The 23595-nt window shown below is 42.3% G+C and overlaps 1 protein-coding gene across 1 annotated transcript in view; it reads right to left on the bottom strand.

Moving 5' to 3' along the window:
* Positions 1 to 23595, bottom strand: part of KIF5C (kinesin family member 5C) — an 85395-nt gene that overhangs the window by 13943 nt on the left and 47857 nt on the right. The window contains exons 11-20 of the mRNA XM_055718993.1: positions 19336 to 19484; positions 16014 to 16189; positions 13826 to 13894; positions 9920 to 10126; positions 8770 to 8916; positions 6157 to 6345; positions 3866 to 3983; positions 2616 to 2692; positions 1125 to 1234; positions 195 to 296 (exon numbers count right to left, since the gene is read on the bottom strand). Of these exons, the coding sequence (XP_055574968.1) occupies positions 195 to 296; positions 1125 to 1234; positions 2616 to 2692; positions 3866 to 3983; positions 6157 to 6345; positions 8770 to 8916; positions 9920 to 10126; positions 13826 to 13894; positions 16014 to 16189; positions 19336 to 19484 (1344 nt within the window). The remainder of the gene's footprint in view (positions 1 to 194; positions 297 to 1124; positions 1235 to 2615; positions 2693 to 3865; positions 3984 to 6156; positions 6346 to 8769; positions 8917 to 9919; positions 10127 to 13825; positions 13895 to 16013; positions 16190 to 19335; positions 19485 to 23595) is intronic.

Raw genomic sequence — 23595 nt, 5'->3', positions numbered from 1 at the left:
TTGAAAAGCCTATGATATAAAACTATGGAGTAATTGGTAATCACTTATTAGTACTGCATGTTGGCTTTGTTACTGAAATGATACCTTCAGTGTGACTATTTCAACACAAAAGCCTCTCACTAGCATGTGCTGCCTGTGGACACGTTAAGAGGCACTATGTTCAAGGACACCAGATGAGAAAACTGTTGACTTACATGAGCTTTTCCAGTTTCATTTCTCTTTCCTGGTCCTCAATTTTTAATTTATCATAATCAGCAGTCAGTTTCTCCTGTTCCAGTTGCAGCTTCTGATTCATACTAGAATGCAAAAGGAAAAGTCAGTACAGCTTGGTCCCAAATCCCATCAACAAGGGTGAGTAAATGTCCACAAACAAAGCAGAGGACAGCAGGAAGCAAAGCTGTAACTACTGAGAAATTCTGAAAGAAATTACGCATAAAGAATCTGCAGAACAATATTTTAAAATATTGGAGAACTAAATTCAGTGGCTTGCATCCTTTCTTTTAAAGGACACAAACTCTTGCAAGCTTTCTGTTCTGCTTCATCATGTTTCTCATTCCCCTATTATTTATTAGTCTCTGGCCATACAATCAATATGATGAAAGAATGAACAATACAACAGGATTGCCTAGATTTTGTGAATACTGACAAAAAGAAGCGTACAGGAGCAACAAACTCCCCTTCAGTGCTGGAGTATGTGACTAACAGAGTTACACTGCTGTGTCAGGAAGAAATATTAAGGGTGGGAAAATGGGACACATTCAACTCACCTAGACTCTCAGAAAGTCTGTGGCAGGACTGTAAGAGGCTCTCAAAACCTTTATCTTGTACAATCTATTCTCCTCCAAGCTTCTCTTACCTACTGACCTGCAGGTGTAACATTACCCCTTCTTTTTCCTCTCTATAATTTTATAGACCTGTTAAAGCTCCACAATAAAGAACTAGGCACTGTAATCCACTGTGAAAAACAATTAGAGGGTTGGCTGTTGCATGTAAGGTCACTACTTTCTGTAAGACACTGAAATCTAGAGATATCAATTAAAACTAAGAAAACCAACCCCAAAACATCCCTACAGTGTCCCAGAACAGGACAGGAATAGAGAAAGCAAAGGTGTGAGTGAACGTACTCTCTGATTTCATCAATTATTTTCTGCTTCTCTTCAATTTCATCCCTCAGCCTGGACAGCTGCTTCTGGTGGGCTTCCCTGTGACTCTCCATCTGCTGCTCCAGTGCCTTCTGCAGGGTGCAAAAACCAGAGCCATACATGAAACAGAAATCAAGTAGCGCACAGCCCAGCTTCCTTCTTACGTGTCATTGACCTATCTTTCCAGATCTGAGTGAAGCTTATGGAATCAGGCTAATTCAGGAATCTGCCTGGTATAGCTCGATGATTACAGAACTGTGCATCTCCTCCTCGAAGCACTTAATTCAGACAGTTTTTAGCAACAGATGTACACCAATTTCCACTCATTTTCTTGCAAGAACTGCCGCATGTGAAAGCCAGGGTCTTAGCCGGTCAAGTGCCAGGAATAACACTGGTTTTACCAGTCTTCTATTGATTCCACCTGTTTATACATGTACAGCTATACCTGTGACAGAAGTAAAACCCAAAACACCCTCCCACTCTTGAGAATTGTTTACCGACAGACCTGTTATTTAAATTCTAGGTTTAGATATATCTCAAGTAGTAAGAAAAACTCCATGCATCTCTTGAGCTTGTTAATCAAAGATTGGCTTTTTTTCTTCTAACTGTAAGGAATAACTGTGCAACTGTTTTTAATAACTTTAATATACGTAACATTTTTAATACAAAATAACTTTTTATAATGGAGGTAAAAGTTCTGAAGCTGATGAACCTCCATCACTACCCTTGTATAACTACATCGTTCCTTTTCTGCAGTTTGCAACCACATCAGTAACCCAACTCATGCATTACTGCCTAGCATTTCTTTGCATTCCAAAAGAAGAAAACACCAGAAAGCAGGTTTATATTTCATTATTATTTCTAGGAGATAGTCAGAGTTCTTGCCAAATTATTTGGGAAAGTGACCTTTTTTTTAATCAATTTTTTTGGTAACAAATTTGTATTAACCTTAGTAGCATGATTCCTTACTTTGCAAATTGACTTTCAGCGGAGTTCCACCAGCAGAAAATTAGAGTAACATAGAGGTGAATCAATATCATTTTTTAATCATATATAACCAAACTGTTCTCAGCTATGGACGCCATACACTGGGGTTTATATTTTGGTTCTCCGTTGGTGTGATTTGAGGAACCCAGGCATTTCCAATTGAGTGAACACAGTCCACTGAACCTCTGTACTCTTGGAAGTTGGCACAGCTTACAAACTGGTCTCAGAAGACACACACCTCAGATGTTCAGACTGTAATTTACTTTTTTCCATCATCTGATCAACAACCTCAATACTAGCAAGTTCTCTTAATTCCACATTGCAAAGGTCGCTTAATTACATGAGGTCAGGTTTTCTAACAGAGGCTGGAAGCATTTTCCGAAAGCACACAACGTTGTACAGGAAGACAAAATTACACCCTAATTATCAGCTTAATGAACGATCTCACTGAGAAACGCCCTCTAAAATTGCAGCATGCCATAGTACCTTCATCTCCTCTGCATCCTGAAGCCGGGTCAGATGCTCCTTCTCCTTATCCTTGAAACTGACTTCATGCATTTTTTCTGTTTAAAGTTGGAGACAGTTGAGAATTAGCCACAAGTTCCAGGACATGCTACGTCCAGCCATTTAAATAAACCCAACAGTTCCTCTTTTTGCAGAAAGCAGCAGGATCAGGGGAGGCAGCTTTGGAGGGGCAGAAACCCGCCATGGTTTGCAGTACCCAAGCTGTGACAATACTGCCCAAACCCCCTTTTCCTTCTGCTAACAGGCCCCATTGTCTTCAGCCCACCCAGCACCTTTCCAAGCAACCCTTGTCTCCTTTTAATGCTACTTATCACAGTCCTCCTCCTTCTCATATCCCTTCACTTTCTATGGGGAAATGGTGCCTCCAGAACCAGGTCATTTCTTATGAGTGCGGTAGGAACATCAGGAGATGGAATAAAAATTCCATTATAGAAATGCAGAGAATTCTATTCTAAAAATGCAGGAGATGTTTAAAAAACAAACAACAACAAAAAAACAACATCAAAAAACAAGGTCTTGTCACCACCTGCTACTCCTAGAGTCAGAGAAGATCCCTTGTACAGAAATCCAGAATAATGTTAAGGCTACTACGTCACATCGTAATTTTAAATAAACCAGGAGCTTAGCAATGCTACAAGACCTGCTTTTGATACACATTTTCCACAGTAAATCAGAAGGGGAAAAAACAGCAATTCTGAAAATGAAGTCAGCTGGATCCTATATAGGAGCTAGGAAAGATACACCTTTTACTTGACTCTAAGGGAAGTAGCTTCCTTTTGGAAGGGCATTTACCGGTGGGACAACTGAAATTAGATAAATATCCAAGAATTTTACAGAACAGTGATTTAGCAAGATTGATCGGTGCTGTTTGGCTAAAGTATTTGTTGAGGTTTTTTTTATTTCTCACATCATGAAAGCTCAAGGTGAAGCTTGTCAAAGTTCTTGATTCCTTTGAAAAATTATGTTTCTCTCTATTTTGTGAATGGACTAGGCTGAAAGGGATAATCCTGGTTTCATCTGAAGTGTAATGTACTACAAGGAAGTGCAACATGTTAAATATCCCGAATCACAATTTTAGGTCTTCACCGCAAAATACTAAGCAGACAATAAAATGTTTTAAGACTACCGTACGCATGATAATGCAGCCAACACCGAATTTTCTAAGGTAGAGTTGGTAAAAGAAGTGATGACCGCAAGACCCAGTGTTATACCTTGAGCACGTAACTTGGCAAGTTCTTCATTGAGAGAGTCTTGTGACTCTTCCAGCTGCCTTCTCTTCTGCTCCATATTTTGCATGTAGTCTGTGAGGGACTTGATCTTTGCTTCATGCTTTAAAGACAAGGGGAATAGCAATAAGATGTGAGTACCACAGCTTGTTACTGAGGAATTCAGGTACTGTCCTACATAAGGAGGAAAAATAGACCGTTCTCCACATGCAGAGCTGATGACTAGGAGAAACCACAGCAAAGGATCCGAGGAGGAGCTAACAGATCAAAACAGACTGCATTTTTAAAGGTCACACATTAGCCCGAGACATATGCTGAACAGTGCAGGTAGTAACTCCAAAACATCCTTGGAAGCTCATGACTTGGTGTTAAACAAACAGTAGCAGCTTTCTATAACCAGTGGAACAGTGGTCTTCTGAGGTGGCTTCCTGGATGCTTCAACCTGCAGAAGCTCAGATTGACTTTCCCCAGCCATCCTGATGATTTGTTTCTTGCTAACATCCTTTTGAACTAGAAAGTTTATGTTTACACAGAAAATAGTGAAAACATCAAAAATGGAACGAATATCTTCTAACTTGGGGATAAAATTAAGCTGCTGTCTGGGAATTATTACATCCTGTCAATAAGGCCACTGAAGCACCTGTGGGTTCACCTCAGCAGAGAGGGGCCGAGACCTTTACAGCAGCCTCAACGCGGAGCTCGGGCTTAGAGAGACATCATCCTTAGCAGGAACCAAAATAGTTCAGACCCTCCCGGCCCCGAGGTCTCCAGGAAGGGAAAGGTGCACACCCGAGCTGCACGCTTCGGGCAGCGAATCCTCCAGTGGCCTCCTAAACCTAACAAGAAATTTGGCCAGCTCTCAGCTTGGCTCCAAATGTCCTGGCTGCAAAACGGAGACCCTTGGCATGGCACGCAGCAGTGGCGCACCGTTTTATGGCTCAGCTTAACACGGACAGGCCTCAATCTGCACTTTGACGTTAGAACCTCCAAAAGGCCAAGGCAAGGTGACTTACGAGCATTTCTTCTTGGTTCCTTCACCACACAAACATACAGTACTTGGATAAACGTCTCAAAATCCTAAACCTCCAGTCTCCTGTCTGGAAATAGGCACGGAGGAGAACAGCTAGGTCAGGCTTGTGACAAGCTCTGAGCATCAAAGCTCTCTGTGATTCCTGTGTGGCTGCGGTGTAAGAGGACAAATACCAAGCCCACAGAACCTGCCGGGCTGCCTTTCATGCCTTTGCTGGGTCAGCGTAGGCCACCAGCAGGGCTGAAAAGGGCTGTCCCACCACCCACTGCTGAGGCTTTTATTCCCAGCAATGTGTTCCCGCTCCTCCTGCCAGCAGAAGCACGCACACAGCTGCCTTGCAAGTCAGTCCTTAATCTGCTTTACTACTCAGATTCCTCAGGAAAGGGAGCCCTGCAGGCTGGCGGGGTGACTCCCTGCAGTGGCTGTGCCAGCCCAGGGTCTGCTTTAGGACAAGATAAAAAGTACAGTTTTTACTTCACATTTTTGGATAACCAATACCCTCAGACTCCAGCCTCCCTGTAATATTATGCACACTTCCCAGTACAGCTTTATTAAGTAGAACTTTAAAGACATTCTGCTGCAGGACAAGGGGCTACCCTTGCCCCAGGTTTTCTTAGACTAAGCGGTAGCAAATGAAATACAGTTAATTGTATCATCTCCTCCCCTTCACATGTCTGCTTCAAAGCAGTTGAGCACGTCAAAGCAGTCAGTCCCCTTCCCTGCAGCAAGCACCACTGCTTTGCAACTGCCACCCACTGTGAAGCCCTCCTACCATCTGGATTTCTGTCTTAGGTAGTAACGTTTTCCATAACGTATTACGTTGTATATTGCTGCCTGGTTATCTTGCTAGCACACTAACAGACCAGATATGTTGGGGGTCTCCAGATGTTTTGCTAGCGAGCCATACAATCACTGCCTCCTTTCTCAGGTTGCTTTTAAAGTGAAGGTAAAAGATCCAAATTCACACTGAGAAAAACACTCCGAGGAGGATTCTCAATATTATGTCATAGAACACTTTTTAAGAACTACAGCAGGACACAATATTGCCACTGAATGTGCTGAAAAAAACACTGAGAGGAAGGAATGGGAGAAGAGAGAAAACCCAACAAAACAGACATGAGAAACACACTCTGCTCCCTTAAGCCTCATTTCTCACTCCCAGCACACGCGTTGCATTTCATGAGGAAGGAGGCTGAGAAAGTCATCAAACCTTGCTGCAATGGGCTGAGGGAAGGGACAAACGTACTTGTGAAATGAGGAGCTGGCAAGCCGCGAGCTCCCTCTCGCTGGCGTTCATCTTCCTGTTGGAGTCTATCTGAGCGCTCTCGAGCTGCTTGCTGCGGTTCACCAGAGACTTCACCTCCGACTTCATCTTGCTGATGTAAAGCCGTGCCATGGTGAACTCCTCCTCAATCACCCCATTCACGTCTGCCAACTAAACACACAGAGAAAAGATCGCAATCTTGAAGGTGTGGTTCTTGCAGGTAAGTCAACGCAAAGCAATCATCCTGCTGTGAAACTCTTGTCTAGAGCTAGGAAGCCTCTGTGAAAGCACATCAACCCTCAAGGAGTACCCATGGACCTTCTGGTCACCTTTAAAAATGTTATACCACACTGCTTCTTACAATCTTCACTAATAAGCCCCAAAAGAGAGAAATTAAGACTTGCGCTCACAGTGTGCTTCATCAATTTAGTGGTTCAACATCTGAAGTAACCAAGCCCACCATCATGGCAAGAGCATATTTTGGAGAAACCCTCTCACATCACCAGCATGGGAAATGTTCCTTCTTTCAAACTGCTAAAGGTTGAAGAGCGTTTTCAAAGTACTCCTTAAATGAGTCTCCTCTTGAAGGGTTGTGCTACCCACTTCAACAAGGAGCTGTAAGACAAACATGGGTCTGGAAATCTCACCTGGCAAGAGAAAATGGCTCTTGTCTCTAAATATTAGCATAATTCTATTTATACATCATTTCCTTCCCTGGTTTACTGTGGTGCCTTTTATTTGTATGTCTTTCTCTTCATGACTTTTCTTCAACTACTTATTTCACGTAACCCAAGGATGAGCTGCAAAGGTTCTCCTTGAGCGAGCACGTGGCTAACAACTTCATCTGATTTTCGCCTTTTGCCCAGCACCGCCAAGGGGAAGGCAACATGTGCTGTATCTCCTCCCAACAGCCTAAAAAATGTGATTGCTTCCAAAACTCTCAGTCTGGTCTGAAATTAGACACACTTTTAGAAGACGCTAATTGCCAACAAATTGGAAATTATTCTTCTAAAAGCTTCTCAATCTGGCCTTATTTACACTGACAGCTGTCCTGTAAAATGCTGACATCTTAGTTACTATAAAAATTTGTATCAAACGGCCTCTGCCTCCATTTTCAGAGTGCCTCTTCTAGTTCCTATTACAGTGGCCACCAGAGGTTGCTGTAACATCTAGCAAAGTCTGGTCTTGTGGTCCTGGCATCTGCATAGCCACATCAGACAGCAGGGATCATGTCCTCTGCAGTAAGAGCAGGCTAGAGCATCTCCTGGTCTAAGGGGGCTTTAGCAGGATACCATCAACTGTCAGAGATAACTCAAAGCATTGCAGCCACATGTACTCACTTTAGCTTTGAATGGTCAGGAATGTTCATAGCTCAAAAGCTGAGAAGTGAATTAAAGCAAGAAAACAGAGTGCTTTGCACAGAATTTAGATACACCTTGAAAAGTAATTTCTTACCCAGTTTTAGCAATTATTCTTTTTCATGTGGTTTTAAATGGACAGATAAGATGGCGTTAACATCACCAGGAAGATTTTCCAGGCCATGAAAAGTTTCCATCAGAGATGTGAGCAACTTCACAAAGATCATACAAATATCTCCCTTGAGACTTAGCATTTTGCTCATCTCCAACACAAGTGTGACAAAGTGAGTAGCTACCTCCTTGCCCTTATCTGTAAACCCAAGAGCCAGACCGAAGGCAAACTTCAAAGCAAAGCTGGCCAAAATTTGCACCATCTCCAGGTGTGTTCAGATACCAAGGTTTCTGCCACTTCAACCACCTTCACTCCCATTCTTACCTTCTCTCTTCAAAGGAATAAGATCCTCTGCAATTTTTCTTCTGTAAAGGACATTAGTCATTACACAAAAGTTCAGCTGGTCTTACTGTCGTGTAATTATTTATGTGGTATCTAGCACAAATTTATCAGTGCTGGGAATCAGCCAGTTTAAAGCACCTCGTGTCCAGAAACACAACGTGAAAGCATGGGCTCTTTGCTGAAGCCAGCCACTGTTGAAAGGTAATAAACACCAGAATGCAGAAATCAGAATTTCCCTGCAGAACTTTTCATTTGGGTGCCCTGGACAGCCGTCAGTGCAGACCTCTGCCTTGGAGAACTGTTCACCTTCAGCTACACAACAGTTTTAGGACAAACTTCAAACAAAAAGATAGCCTCCCAGAAGCCAAATCTCACCCATAAAGATTCTGCAGATTCTAGGAATAGTGGCTCACGCTAGCTAATGAAGGAATAGGGCTACGTGTGTATTGTTTTGGGGGGAACTGAGTATCCCCCAATTAATAAATGCATCAACATCCAGATGGGCCGCATTAGTCTGGCCCCAAACACTGAGCTGGGAATAGAAGTGGTAATTGTGTGCACAAACACCCACCATCTCTGACTCAGACAAAGATCTCTTCGGTATTTTACTCTGTGCTGGAGCCAGGGGTTTTAAACACAGCAACAGCAGCGTCCTGGGAGAAGGACATATTCCACGTCAAGTATTCTTCTATTGCGGGGGGTGTGTGGTGTGGGGGGGGTGGGGGGCAGGGCACGGGCAAGCAATAAAGATATTAATTAATAAATAAATACATAAACCCTTACTGTTTTAACATCATTAGTCCCAATGATTCCTCCAATCTCTCCCAGGTCCTTCAGCAGCAAGTTCAAGATTTCGGTAGCTCTCTTCTTCTGATGGTTACTGAGCTCCTGCAACTGGCCCAGCTCCCTCTGGGTCGCCGTCAGGGCACTCTGAAAAGGTTTAAAAGCAAAAGTTACCCTCCCCTGAGCGTACTGGGCACCAATTCTTCTGTGATATTTAGGTTACACAGTATTGTCTTGCATTTTCCTGAACATGCCTACTGGCTCAATGCACAGACACGTACCATTCCACCTTGCCATAATCCACTTTTACAACGCGCTTGCTAACAAGGCTACTTTAGATCTATTAAATGTAGTAAATCCGGTAAGAATCTTATCTACGTAATACATGTCAAGGAAGGTTAATCACAGAGAAACAGGTATAGAAGGATATAAAATTCAATTTTTTCAAGTGGATTTCATAGTAATCTCTTTTACTGAAGTAGGTAACAAAGTCTTCCATGAAAAAAGAACTGTTAACAACAGCTCCCTTATTTGTGTAATGAATTAAGGAACAAGGATGTCTGAAACTAGTAAGCCAATCCTTGACTTTTCTTTAGTCAGCCCTTTTCCTGAAGATCAGTACACATCTGAAAAAGCTGATTTTTTTTAATTTTATTGATTCCTTCCTTGGGATCCCCTGAGTCTAAACAAAATCCCTGCTCCGCAGCACAGAGTCCAGAGACACACAAAAGGTACCAATTTGTATAAAGCAGATTTTCACATCTTTCTTGGCATAATACAGTTTTTAAATAACCAAAACACAGAATGGCCAGTTCTCACAGGCAGTTCAGCTGCTGCTAGGGAGTGCAAAATACACAGGTTGCAGGAGAGCCACAACCTGCCATCAGCTTCCACAGACCAGTTTCTGAATTACCTTAATGTTAACTTTTAATTAAGATAGGAGAGGGTAGCACCAGCAAATACAGATCTCTTCAGAGCTTCCCTGCCACTCCAGTTTTTACACTACTTAACAACGTACTTGGAAGCATCTGAAAGATCCCTGCAATGGCACAGGCTAGCAGTTTTCTGGGAGCCCCTATGGAAATCTTTAGGGGAGGTGCAGAGTTAGGGGGTGAGGAGGGAACTGGCACTATGAACCGCTTGTTCTTACACTCTTCTGTGCCAGCTCATCAGCCAGCTGCTCGTTGGCCCTTGTTTTGTCCTCCACTTCTTGGGATTTCTGGTCATAATTGACAGCTAATTCTTCCAGGGCTTGAAGGACCTCTTTCACTTCATCTTTCGCTGCTTCATTCTCAATCTGGAGACGGGTCAGCTCCTCTTGAATCTTCTCATAATCTCTCCTAGTGGAGGCCAAAAGCTGGAAACCAGGTATCACAGAAGTGTTAAGTCACCCCAAAAACTCAAAAGACAACATTGAAAAGGGCAAAACCAGAGAAAAAGAGAAAGAAAGTGTGAGCACACAAGCATGTGTGCTGTGAGAGAAAGCAGGAGAGAAGAAATGCTGCTACTCTACCAGAAACAGCATCACTTTCAGCATGAATGTATTTGAAGGAAGCAAAAAAGGCTCTGAACTTCAATGAAAAGAAAGACTTAATCAAATCCATTATGACACAAGACTGAGTATCGTAGCTCCAAAAAAAATTTTCTCCCTCAATCCAATGCTGCAGCTACAACCAAAAAAATATCACAAAATAAAATATTTAAACACAGACTCATCTTTGAACAGAACCAAGTAAAAGGGCTCTCTGAGGCAGCCTCAAAGGTCTTGTGGCATTAGAGAAGTATTTTGATAAGCAAACCTACAATGATTATTTTTAGTTAACATCTGAAGCATGATGCTGAAGACAGATTAGCTGCTCATATTTGTGAGGCAAAGTATTAACTGAAGAAGAAAATATAGGCTTCAAACATACTCCTGAGTATTTCAAATTTGTAAAACTTATCACATTTACTCTCTGCATGCCACTAAGAGAGATGCTGAAGGTTCAGTGACAGTGACTGATTGCAAGAGGTCAGTGGCATAGCCCTCTCCCTTGCACAACCTCATCTTCCTTCAGGTGTTAAAAATCTCGAAAATTCAGCTATCGAGTTCCTAGCACAAACCCAGGCTCAACAGCAGTCGTATGCTGCAGAATGATGTGAAAATAAAGGTGCCACATAACATCTATTACTAATACTGTAGTTTCAAGAATAGTAACAAGATCAAGACTTAACATTGCATAAAACCATAAAATACGGAACAGTAACGTATAGAACCGGTGCATGTGATGCAAGAAGGCATTCATGCTCATCCTAACGTTTGGCAAAGTTTGGACATTCACTGACAGAACTCACTTAATTCAAGCCCTCCTATACATGGATTTGTATAATTTTACTGGCCTGCAGCTTTCTCAGACAGCAGAACAAACTCTGCATTACTGAAGTGCGCTGGGTGGCCTTGTTCTGCCTCATCCCACCGCTGCCCGCTGCAAAACAGAAACACCTTTCTAAAAATGAACCACCTGAAAGAATAATGTCAGAGAAGACATTGTGTTTTTTTGGCTCAGAGTGCTAATGGAAAATAGGAAACCAACCAGGCAGCTCCAGACACTGGCACGTGCCCAAAGCGGCGGAGCGAGGATTCAGATGTAAGGGAAATTTATCTCACTGATAATGCTGCAGCCTCAGAAGTGCACTCACATTACAGAAAAACCCACTGAATTGCCAAAGCCAGATGGCATGTAAATATTTAAACAACAAAATAGCTTAAAATAATCTTTCAACTAAACACAGATGGAACTATTATTTACATTTACTTAAGAAATTTTCTGTGTGAATAGTACTGTGACTTCAAGTAAAAAGAACTGTTATATAGCACCTAGAGCATAAACACAGCTCCCCGGAAGATTCTTGTTGATGTAACGTGGAAAAAATATACCTAGATTTTAAAAGGCTATTAATAACACATTATTATAACATATGTATATATGTTATATACATATATACGTATAGATATACATATATATACATACATATGATCAGTATAACATACTGATCAGTTGTAAACAAAGGGAAGGAGACAACTCTGCAGTGCACAGCGGATCTGCTCACAGCACGCAAGATGCAAGGCTGGAAGATTCAGAATCCCCCCAAAACACACGCCCTAGGAAACAGCCAGTGGTGAAAGGGTACCAAAAGACACCAGTATCAGCACAACGCCATCTGTGGCAGGCCTTAGATTTATAACTAACCTGCTAGCTTAATCGAGCAGAAAAAAGTCCTCTGGTTAATTAGAGGGAAGCAGAGTGAGGCAGCTGCGCTGCAGCTAAATGTATCACAGTGCTAATCACAGCCCTAAGAAGGACCAGGTACATCGCTCCCGCAGCGCAGGTGAGGCTTACATGTGGAAGACAAAACTTGCAAAAATTAATTCCCTTAAAGAAGAAAAAAAAAATTGCATTAGCTTTCAAAGCTTTTTCAAAGCTAGTAAGATAGACAAGCTTCTCAGATGAAGCAGCTAAACCTTCTGAACAAGCGGTGCAGCATCAGCTGCAGAGGCTTCTATAAGTCAGCAGAGCTAGACCAAAACACGTGCAAAAACGGGGGAAAGTGGTCTGTAAGGCAAAGATTAGAGACCACTGAAAACTTGATGCATCTTCCAGATGTGATATTGAGTATGGAACACAGAGCGTGGGGAATAAGCCAGCATACAGCAGGCTCTAAGATATCTAACACCAAGAAAGAAATGCACATCACCCAAAAAATCAGGCACAAGAAGAACTGAGGGGAAAAGAAGCTTTAGATGAGAACACTGATATAAAAAAGATGGGCGAAATGAGATGGTGTAAATAACACACATCAGATAATAATGTTGCTAAGGATGCATAAAACTCTGTTATATTCGTATAGCCACAGACACGGGTAGCACACAATACGAAGTAATCAGAAGAAAGTTGTGGCAAGTGAATGATGAGCTTAATCACAAAGTAAAATAAAGCTGGTAATTCCACCAGTGAGGATAGCTCCCCAAAGGCGGCAGCTAAGTAACAAGTGATGAGTAACAGATGCTTTCATATGTTTTTCTCTCCCTGTTTTAAGGGGCTACACCTTGGAAACCCTTTCTGAGGGCTTAGATAAGGATTGAGACACAGACAGAATAACTTTGCAATGACAAGAGAGGTCAATAAAGCAGCCAGCATAATGCTGTACCCCAGCGAAGTGGCTCATGCAGCTGGGAGAGGTGCTCTCCTAGAGCATCACAGCAGTGTTCTGTGCAAAGAGAGACCAATGTTTGGAACACTAACAATGGGTGAACTCCCATATTGGATTATATATTCTTGGTCTGAATGGTCCTCCAGTTTCCCATGGTTCAAAAACCAGCAAAAAACCCCATCTTCTAAGAAATAATACTACAGCAACATCTGGGCAACTTGGTGATTTGGTGTTATTGCCAGATTTTGGATCTTCAAAACCTCTCATAAACAAATGACAGATAAGGAAATTACTTCACTGGAAGTTTAGCTATCATATTCCCTATGTAAAAAACAAAAAACATTCATTTTACAGACAGAAATAAAATGTTTGAAGTGAGAAATCCAAGATTTTGAAGCAAACCTATGGCAGCACCAATAACCAATTTTTCAGACTCACAGATTTCCCTCAGTACTGCCTCTAACAAAATACTGAACATCCGTAATTTATTACCAGGAGTAATTTTTATACCGTCAGACTAAGAAATTTGTACGCACAGTCCACAGTGTCTGGATACATGGAAGAGTACAAAAATATATTAAAAATATGTTTGAAGTCAATAACACTGGCCACGCTCCTACCCTGGTACCTCCAGGATCACTTCCCAGCAGGATGGCATGCTACTATAAGGAGTTATCAAGGCTTAATGCTCTTCTGAGGATATTATGAAAATTGAAGTTTAAACCTAGCTGTCAAGAGTTTTCTCTTACTTACTGAATTTTAGCAAGTCAATATGAACAACAACAACTATGTCAGAAGCATTAAATGAGGGGCTCATAAGCAAAATGCAAGGTGAGTTTTTTGGTGGGTTTTGGGTTTTTTTTACCTCCTCTTGATCCAACATTTGTTGCTTTAGTTTTTCAGCCAACTGGCTCTGCTGGTTGATTTCATCATCCTGCAATGAAACGGGGTGGGAGAATTTTAGTTTCTTATCACACTTCTTGTTTGGTCACCTTTCTAGAAAAGAAGGGAGAATAATGCCATAACAAACCTTACGCACATTTGAGTGGTATGAGAGAAAAATATACATACACAGAGCTACACAGTTAGAGCAATGCATACGTGCAGTTGGCTCTGGTATATACCTCAGCAGGGGTGTTCCTGACAGCAAACAAGACACTGATGTGGTCAGAGTTGCACCATACAACTCGCAGGAGACGTTGCCAACAGATGTGATATTTTATAGATGTACAAATACATACACACCCTCGCTCCCTTGCTCTCTCTTACTCTGACCCCGAATTTCAGCTGAAGAGAGATCACTAAAGACAGCTTTATTAACCAACTACAACTTACAGCTAGCTTTGAACTGCATTAATGAAAAAGGAAGCTCAAATCACAATACAGCACCTGGAGCCCTCAACTGCAGAATTTGTATTTTCCTACTCCACCACAGCCCTTGAAGAAAATACTGCCAGGCAATGCACTGCCAGGCATCCTATTTTACTGGCATTTCAACTTCCTTGTTAAGAAAACATCCTCGTGGGTAGGAACTGAGCTTAAATGCAGAAGAGAAAGGATGAGGACTGCACTGTAAGAGTCCTTCCTCCAAAGGCCCCAGGAGGCACACCAAGCACAGCCCCGGGCCGAGCCCACCGCTGTTCTCCTGACGGATATCCTTCTCCAAGGAACGCACCAAAGACAAACGGTTGCTTTTTACTCTGTCAGAGTGAACTGGTATTTTGTGTTTCACTGACAGGAATGCTAACAGGTTGACTCCTGATAACAAACACAGCTATCAGGTAGAATATATCACACCATTTCCTAATATTAAATTAGGCCCAGGTATAACATAAGAAGGGTTTACACTGTAACAGGTTACAAACGGTGGTATTTTGGTTTTGGTTTGGGAATCAAATATGTTTTCATTTTCTATAGTACTGGAGTAACACACCAAATGATGCTTCCCATGTTTTCTGGGGTAAAAACCAAACCTGCTGCCAGTTCCCTCAAAAATAATTCAGTGGGCTTTGCTACTTTACATGAGAGAACGTGAAGGAACGACGGACTTTTTTTTTTTTCTTATCAATATGTAACATCCAGAGACTGCTACCAGGAACGTATTCTCTATCACAGAAATCCAGTAATTTCTTAAGAACCATAACCGTTAGTTTGGAAGCCATTAACACACTGCTGCGTGCAACCAGACTGTGCAGAGAGACCGTGTGCACGTCAGACTCAGGGGTTACACACAGCGATCCCCTCCCTCCCTCCGTATTCATACACAGCCAAACTTCCATGTTAACATACAAGGAGCTTTTTTTCCATGATATTTTCCTGCTAATTACAATCTAAAGTTAATATCAAATTCTGATTCATAATTAAAGCTACCCTGAAAACTTTTTCTAGATAGCCTTGCACGCTGTTCTCACCTGTAATGGCTAACGGGTTTAATATGCCTTTCTTTCCCCACTTTTTATCTTCATGCAAGCCAAAGCTATTAATGGTAAATGCTCAGTAAATGTATTGCTGATCGCTTTAAGTGCCAATGATGTACTTCAAGCTGTGCAAATAAATAAATAAATAAATAGAACAGCTGCCTGCATGCCAGGCAGTGTTCATAGCTAGAGCAACATGAACAGAAGAGACCCAAGGGATGGTTATGTATTTTCCTTAGAAGTCAAATACACAATGAATATATCAAAAATATTAAGATATAGTCTCCCTTTTCTCCCTTTTTTTCTTTCTCCTGAGACTCCAAGATGATGTTACAGTTTGCTGAGGAATTTTACAAAAATCGCTGAAGAAAAGGAGTACTGAAAAGCTTGTCCTGAGCCCTTAAAATTAAAGGGAAAGCTGGCCCCGGTTCCACAGCAAATGCCCCACAACACTCTGCAGAGGGCGCAGAGGCAGACAGCTGATGCAATGGATCAGCCTTTACGCAGTGATGGTGTTTTGAACTTTGGGTTATTTCCCAGTTCGTGGTGCTCAAGACATACAGAGAGACACCCACCCATTTTAGGCTTAGTTTTCCATTTACACCCAACAAACGGAGTCAAACCAAATGTTCACACCTTATCATCCAGCTGCCTGTAGAGACTGGCAATCTCCTCGTCATATTTCTGCTTCTCCTCTGTCGAGATGCTGGCGACAACCGGCGTGATGTTGTCAATAATGGGCGTGTTATCACAAGGCTCCAGGTTCTTCTGGTCCTTCGCGCTGATCTGTTCATCTTCAGGCACAGCTTCTCCTGCAGGCATACAAGCCACGGTCATTCCAATCCAAGAGATAGGGTTGCCCAAACCCATGGACACCTGGGAAGGTCCTTCACAGCTGGTGAGACTCAGCAAAGCCAAGAAGGGCTGCATCCGTATCCAGCTGTGCGAGGCAGGCAGCCGCCATGCATACAAAGGACAGGCAGAAGTAGGTGTGGAAGGACGGCTGTCCTCGTTAGGAGGATGACCTCCACGGTGAGAAACACAAACACGCAAAATGCAGCAACACTTCAAGTGGCTGCCACTAAAATTACCAAACTCCCGGCTCCCTGCTCACTCCAGCCCTCTATAGATTGGATTAGCTCCATGGATTAAAAAAAAAGTGTAAATAAAGAGGAAAAACAATAAATAAATCTGACTTTCAGCCTAAAGCCTACCAGCAATTAAACGTCTCTTCCTCTCCAGACTTCCAACCGCCTTATAAACCCTCCCTCCCCCATAATGAACTGCTGGAGCATCAGGACAATGGGTAAGACAGCTGCATTTAAAACAATGTTCACCTTCTGCCTTGTCACATGTAAAATTAAAGCGCGTGCACTAATTTTCAGATCTTGCCTGTGCATACCAGAGAGGAGGTTCTCCCTACACGTTTTCTTTCGAAACCATTTTCTCCGAGGAGTATCTCCTTTGGTAACGTCAGTGCATTGCAATTACGAGCCCGCTGCAGCTCAGTGAAGAGGGACAGGCAAGGCGCTCATGCCAGAAATTGAATCTACTCTCATTAGAGTCTGGTGAGAGACTGCCAGCCACTGAATGCTGCGCACGTTGCTCGAGGTGCAGGAAGGCTATGTCCAACCCTCCTGCACAAACAGGTTTTTTCCTTTTCTATGAAAAGATACAATATTTTAATCCCATAAAACTTTACTATCCATTCCTCTTGCCAAAACAGTGTAGGCACTACTTCTCTTACTGGCAGAGAAGAAGTAAACAGGACAAATACATCAAAAACCAAAAAGACAAGGTAATTCAGGCCCCAAAGCAGAACAAAACAGGGCATGAAAGAGCACGACCAACTAACAGAGAAGATACTTTTTTTTCCACACTTGAAGCATGAAAAAGAGTAATTTGAAATGAAGCAGCATATGCGGTGCATATATAAGCAATCTATAATAACGTACTTCAGTCAAAATACGTTTTGCCCTATTGCTAATGGCTTGATGATATTTATATGATTAATGAGAAAAACGTAAATTAATTTTTCATTGTTGCATGTCACTGGAGCGGACTAAGAAAGGTGGGCTCGGTCAGACTGTGGGGCCTTGAACACTGAAATGCTCCTCAGGCTGCAGAGAATCCATTGAGAGCCTCCCAAAATTAATCCTTAGATTTTAATTCATTGGACAAGAACAACCACCTACTACCTGTAAAACACAGGCCAGATTGTGTGCTTGGATACAAGGCTGCTGAAATCTTGCTTCAGTGAGAACTCGGCACCCCCATTTTCTGCTACAAGTTTATTTTTTGTATCATTTTCTAAATTTATAGAATGAGCTATACCTATGGCATATGTATGCATCTATCTTGCATTTCATATTCAAGAAGCAATTTCTGGGACACTTTTGTTTGTAAAGAGCCTCCTTTGACAGAACATCCTTCCAAAAGATGCTATTGCGGAAGGTCAGACAAGAAATCAATAGGATTTTGAATGCACTGAATGTATTGCTGGGTGACGCCGATGAGAAAAGCAGGACAGATGGAGGGGATAAGGAGGTGTGTGTACTTAGACAAAACAATAGAGGCAGCATGTTGTAAGGCTTCTTTACATGGCATATAGAAAAGATCTATACGGGGTCTTTAAAAAAAAAAAAGTGTCTCTGGAAGGGGAAGGATATTAAAGTCGTCACATTTAGCAAACACAGAATGAAACAGGCAGAACATGAGCGGGTTATAAATCCTCGGCCCTCTTCAACGCCAGCAGCAGACGAGTGTCTCCATAGCAATTGCGCTATGCTGATAAGGGAAATATTCCCTGTGCTGGAGTCTCCAGAGAAAGAGACTGAGCGCAATCATTAGGTAACGATCTCATCTGAAAGGCAAGGGAACGGCACAGGGAGCTGAAAGGAGGAAGCAATTTTTCCCACCCATGAAGGCCAGGTATTATCTCTTCAGCAGTGAATTTCTCCCAGGATATGTTCAAAACCAGACTTGACTGTGCAAAACAAATTGTGACTAATAATTAAATCACAAAATTCTCCTCACTTTAGATACTTCACGTTTGCAAGAGTTACGTACTACTGAACACATCAACACGTAGGACATGGACGATAAGCAATACAGAAAATAAAAATGACTCCAAAGCAGCAGTGTTTTACAGCTGGGGGGGTTGTTGGGATTTCAGGGTGCGAGGGGGCTGCCAGGGTTAGTTTCTTTGGGTTGAAGCGTTGTTTGTTGGTTTGGAGTTTGGGGGTTGATTTATGTTACTTTAATATGAGGAATAAAAAACCTAGAATGAAGGATGATTTGCTAAAATTATTTGTCAACGTTCCAGATTAAATAAAAATTATTTAATTTGTATGTATGCATATTCTTCCTCCTCTACCATCCTACACTTGATTTAATGACCTTCCCTGAACAGCAATTCCCTATGTTTCTAAACAGAAAATTGGCTGTTCTCAACAAACTTCACTTAGAAGCCACAGAAGGAGACAAGTGGTGATTCTAATCAGATGACACTCATAATCATTGGAAAGGACTAATTATTCTAATGTTAAACTCAATTATAAAAAAAAAAACAAACCACAAACCATAGCATATTGGAACTGATTCTCGTGCCTGAGGATCGAAGTTCTTTAAAAACAAACAAACAAACAACAAAAAAACCTAATTACATTCTACCTTTTCATTATTAATATTACTAACATTATTAAAAAATATTGTTGCCTTCCTTGGATTCTCTACACCTGACAGCATGCTAGTTTTGGCATTTAAAGTGGTATTCCGTACACATCTGCTGCTGGTTTCTCTAGTTTCTGCTTCTTCAGCCTTTCCGTTACCGTGAAGGGTGAGCCACCACTCTGAACGGTGAGCTCAGAATTCCTGTGACTCTTGTGATTTAAGGCAAGATTTAAACACATACCTTAAAAGTACAAAGACATACCCACTCCCATTTCCTGGTACGTACCATTTCTCCACCTGTTGAGTTCCAGCTCTAGATGCTGGATAACATTCTTTAGACTTTTGTTTTTGTCTTTCTCCTTCTCGTACTTTTTCTTCCACTCCTCCGCAGTCAGCTCCAGATTCACAGAGACTGTGTTCTTAATTGTCTTAGCCCTGTGCAACAAAACGAGGCATCAGTTGCTCTGCAACTTCAATCTCAATCAAACAGTAAGGGCTCAGAATTCTTTGTGAAACAAAGGAAAACTACCAAATATTTGCAATTTATTTTCTGAAGTGCAATGCCACAATTCCTTTTGCTCTCAAACCCTCAGTACCATTACTGCCTGGAAGCCTCAACAGAAATTTTTCTGTATGAAAATCCAGCACCCAGTGACCTGGAGCAGACATGGATCTGCCTCTTCAGGATTCCTCCAAAAACAGGAGCTCTGGAAACTGTTCTTGGACTAAGGACAAAACCAAGTCCTGTCACTATTGCTTTGCTAGATAAGCTGTCATCTCTGTCCTGGTTTCCACTGGGACACAGTTCATTTTCTTCTCAGTAGCTGGTGCAGTGCTGCGTTTTGGGTTTGGTGGGAGAATAATGTCGCTAATCATGTTTATACTAAGCCAAGGACTTCTCAGTTTCTCAGGCACTGCCAGCAAGAGGGCTGGAGGGGCACAAGAATTTGGGAGGGGACACAGCCAGGACAGCTGGCCCAAACTGGCCAAAGGGATAGTCCATACCACAGAACGCCATGCTCAGTATATAAACTGGGGGAAGGAGGAGGAAGAGGGGGACGTTCAGAGTGATGGCGCTTGTCTTCCCAAGTCACCGTTACACGTGATGGAGCCCTGCTGTCCTGGAGATGGCCGCACACCTGCCTGCCCAGGGGAACTGGGGGATGAATTCCTTGATTGCTCTGCTTGTGTGCGTGGCTTTTGCTTTACCTATCAAACTGTCTTTATCTCAGCCCATGAGTTTTCTCACTTTTACCCTTCTGACTCTCTCCCCCATCCCGCTGGGAGGGAGGGAGGGAGCAGCTGTGTGGGGCTGAGCTGCTGGATGAGGTTAAACCACGACAACCCCACAGGTTCTCCTGGGCTGAGACCCACCACAGAGCACCCACACTAAGGTCTGGCCATGGGCTTGCCCCATCTCTTCACAGCCATCCCTCAGACTCCCCCAGCAAAACTCAGCTCTGTTTGAAGCATCACAGCACAAAGGATGTCAACACAGTGACGCAGAGATATGGAAACTTACCCTTCTTGAAAGCCAAAGAGTGCTTTCAAACATGTTTTTGGAGGTGGAAGGAAGGGAAGGAGGAGAATCGCTGGTCACCACCAGGTAACTGGGTTACTACTGGGCTGAGGAAGGCTCTCAGTGGGAAGGGAGCCTAAACCCGTGCCTGTGCCACAGTTGGGAGGTTCATGAGCTAACTGCCTCTCTAGGCAAAAATATCACAAAATTTAAACCCTTCCAACAACAACCACCACCACTTTATTATTTGGAAGTGCTTAGCTCCTACTGAACTGAAACAATTGCACTAGAAAATGCAAAGCGAGCAGAAAAAAATACACAGCACCTACCCTAGTAAATCCTCACTTAAAAAGAAAAAAACCAAACAAATCAGTATGAATTAAGAAAGTTTTGGATCTTTGCTCTTCACTGCTCAGACACGGACTCCCTCCTAATGACTCCAGTGTTACGGAATAAAATAGAGGCTAAGTAAAGGAATAACAGGCAGGCCTCATACCAGTTTGGAAAGCGTAGGCTGAAACGCTGATGCAAGGAACTACATCTGGGAACGGGCTACAGATGCACTGGCTAGCCCTCCTTCGGGGCAAGCACACGATCTTAATGATTTTCTTCACAGCTCCACTTACAGATTCTAAAGCATCCTTTAAATGTGGCCAGTCAATAAAATTTCTGAAAGTTTATTTTATCAGCAAAAAAACACTCCAAACTACACTCCAGTGATTTGCACTATGTGGCAAGCTGGAGTTTTATTACCTTAGAAATATTTCCAAATAACCCTGTACCTTTAAAATAATGCCTAATGGTTAGCTTTTACATAGTGCCTCTGCCAACAGCATGGCTCAAGTTTCCACTCATTGCACTGTACCAGGGAGGAAAAAAAGGCCGCGGCATAAAGTTTATTGACTGCGTTACCCTAATGATGGATGAAGTACTTACTGGCAACTAAAATTAAAAATAATATAAAAACCACAAGAAAAGATGGAGCAGAAAGAGAAGAAACCGACTCACTACTAACAGAGCAGCACATGCACATGTTGATTAGTACAAGTGGGCCTCCGAAGATGAATTTTCCTCCTGACACTTATTTTACTGATGATATCAAATCTTTTTTGCTAAGAAAAATGGAGGAACCAGTAATCACTTATGACTCATATACCTTCCCTTTAATGTTATTCAGGTCCTTAATACCGTTGCATCAGAAAAATGAAATACCACAACCAAAGAGCCTCTAAGAGAAGCCAGTTCCCGTAGACAGCGACATTCCTAGCCAAAACGCTGACAAATAACGCTGTGCATGCACAGGACACGTGCTGCTCTGCAGGTCTAGTGCATCCCCGGCCCTCCTACTTGTATTCCTTTTCTTACAATTAAATGCTTTCCATGAGAAACTCCTATTTCAGCCCAGTTCTATAGTTTTTAAGCAAACAAAGAAAAACCCCACAATAAACCCCAACCGAGGGCTCTCACAAAGTAGCTATTTCCCCAGTGCTCTCAGCTGACATCCTAGTCCTCACTAAGGAACATCTTAAAAGCATTCCTCTTCCTAGAAAAGTGTTAGTCCTGTCATATCACTCCATTAGTCCTGTCATATCACTCCAAGCGCTGCTAGCCAGGGTGGGCAGAGTCAGTTTGAAAATGATTTTGCCCTAAACAGGCAAGAAAAAACCCTCGATTACTACAAGAGAAATGAAACCACGATAAACTTCCTCAGGTACCCAAGCACACAACTTCCCAGAGATCCTGGAGCACTGTTATGCATTACAGAGCAAAACCAAACCCCTTTTAATCTAGATTTAAAAAAAAAAAAAAAAAAAAAAAGTAATTTAAAAAAAGATGCGTTACCTTTTAACCCCCTCAATCTGAACTATTTTATTTTACAGTTTACATCTCTTTTTACTTCAAACCATACCTGCAGGCAGAGTCCAGCATAACAGCAGGCAGACTGAAACCTAACGCAGAGCCTACTCATCTATTTAACATTAAATGCCCCTTGCGGCTGCGTTACTGCCCTGGAGCCTTATCCAGAATGAGTGCACAGGACCTTTACGACTGCTCCTGGGGTCTGCAGAGGTGCCAGCCTCACACTCATCTAAAATCACCTGCCGTCAGAAAATCGTACGTAGGGAGGTGTAAAGCTGTCAATCAAAACCTGTAAACTTTTACCATCAACAAAAACTCTGCAACTCATATGTCAGAGTGGTGAACACGCTTTATTTAATTACTGCATCTTAATATTTGCGTTTACTCAAAATTTCTGTGACACATTATAGTATATGGGATTTCAGTGGAAGCTTACATATTCAATAACTTAAACTCCTGTTCATCATGTTCATTGTACAACGGTGAATTAAAACCGCATAGCGACGCTTAACCGGATTATGTTAATGACCACTTGCTCCTTTTATAGTCTTTTTCCATAAAAACTTCTTGCAGCAACCGGTGAAGTTCTCTTTGGGGAGTTTTTCCTGCGTGCTGTTATTTAAATGAGTAGCTTATGGCTCTGCAGTGAAGAAGGAAACGCTACAGAGGGTTTTGCAGCTACCTGGCTTGCAGCACGTGGGTCCCTCCCCAGCTTGCCCAAATCCCAGCAGCAGATGACAAGGACAAGTTCATCCAGCTCTGGCAATGCCAGACGGGAAGCATGTTGCAGAACGTTCCTCCAGCCCTGACCTGCACCCCTCCATGAGGGGGGACTGCACCCCGCTGCCCCTGTCTGCCCTGCACGTTTACACACTCTCCTATGAAAACGCTAAAGGGATCATCTTCCCTCACAAAAATCTAAGGAAAGCTCACATTAAAGGATAAAAGTGGGGCAATGAATTAACAGAAGATTGTCCAATTAATCTTCTCTACATGATTTTACTTTCAAATATAAAATGCTCCTTTGCAACATAGGCTTCAATGCAAAAATTATGCATGGTGGAAAACAACCCATTTTTAGACAAAGACAAATTTATTGTACTGTACAAACTGTTAAATAAATTCTGTTTCAAACAACTGTCACTTGTTAGTATTTTTTTCTTTCTG

The sequence above is a fragment of the Falco cherrug genome, chromosome 8, assembly GCF_023634085.1.
Source record: "Falco cherrug isolate bFalChe1 chromosome 8, bFalChe1.pri, whole genome shotgun sequence".
NCBI lineage: Eukaryota > Metazoa > Chordata > Aves > Falconiformes > Falconidae > Falco > Falco cherrug.
This window is presented reverse-complemented; position numbering and strand designations above follow the sequence as displayed.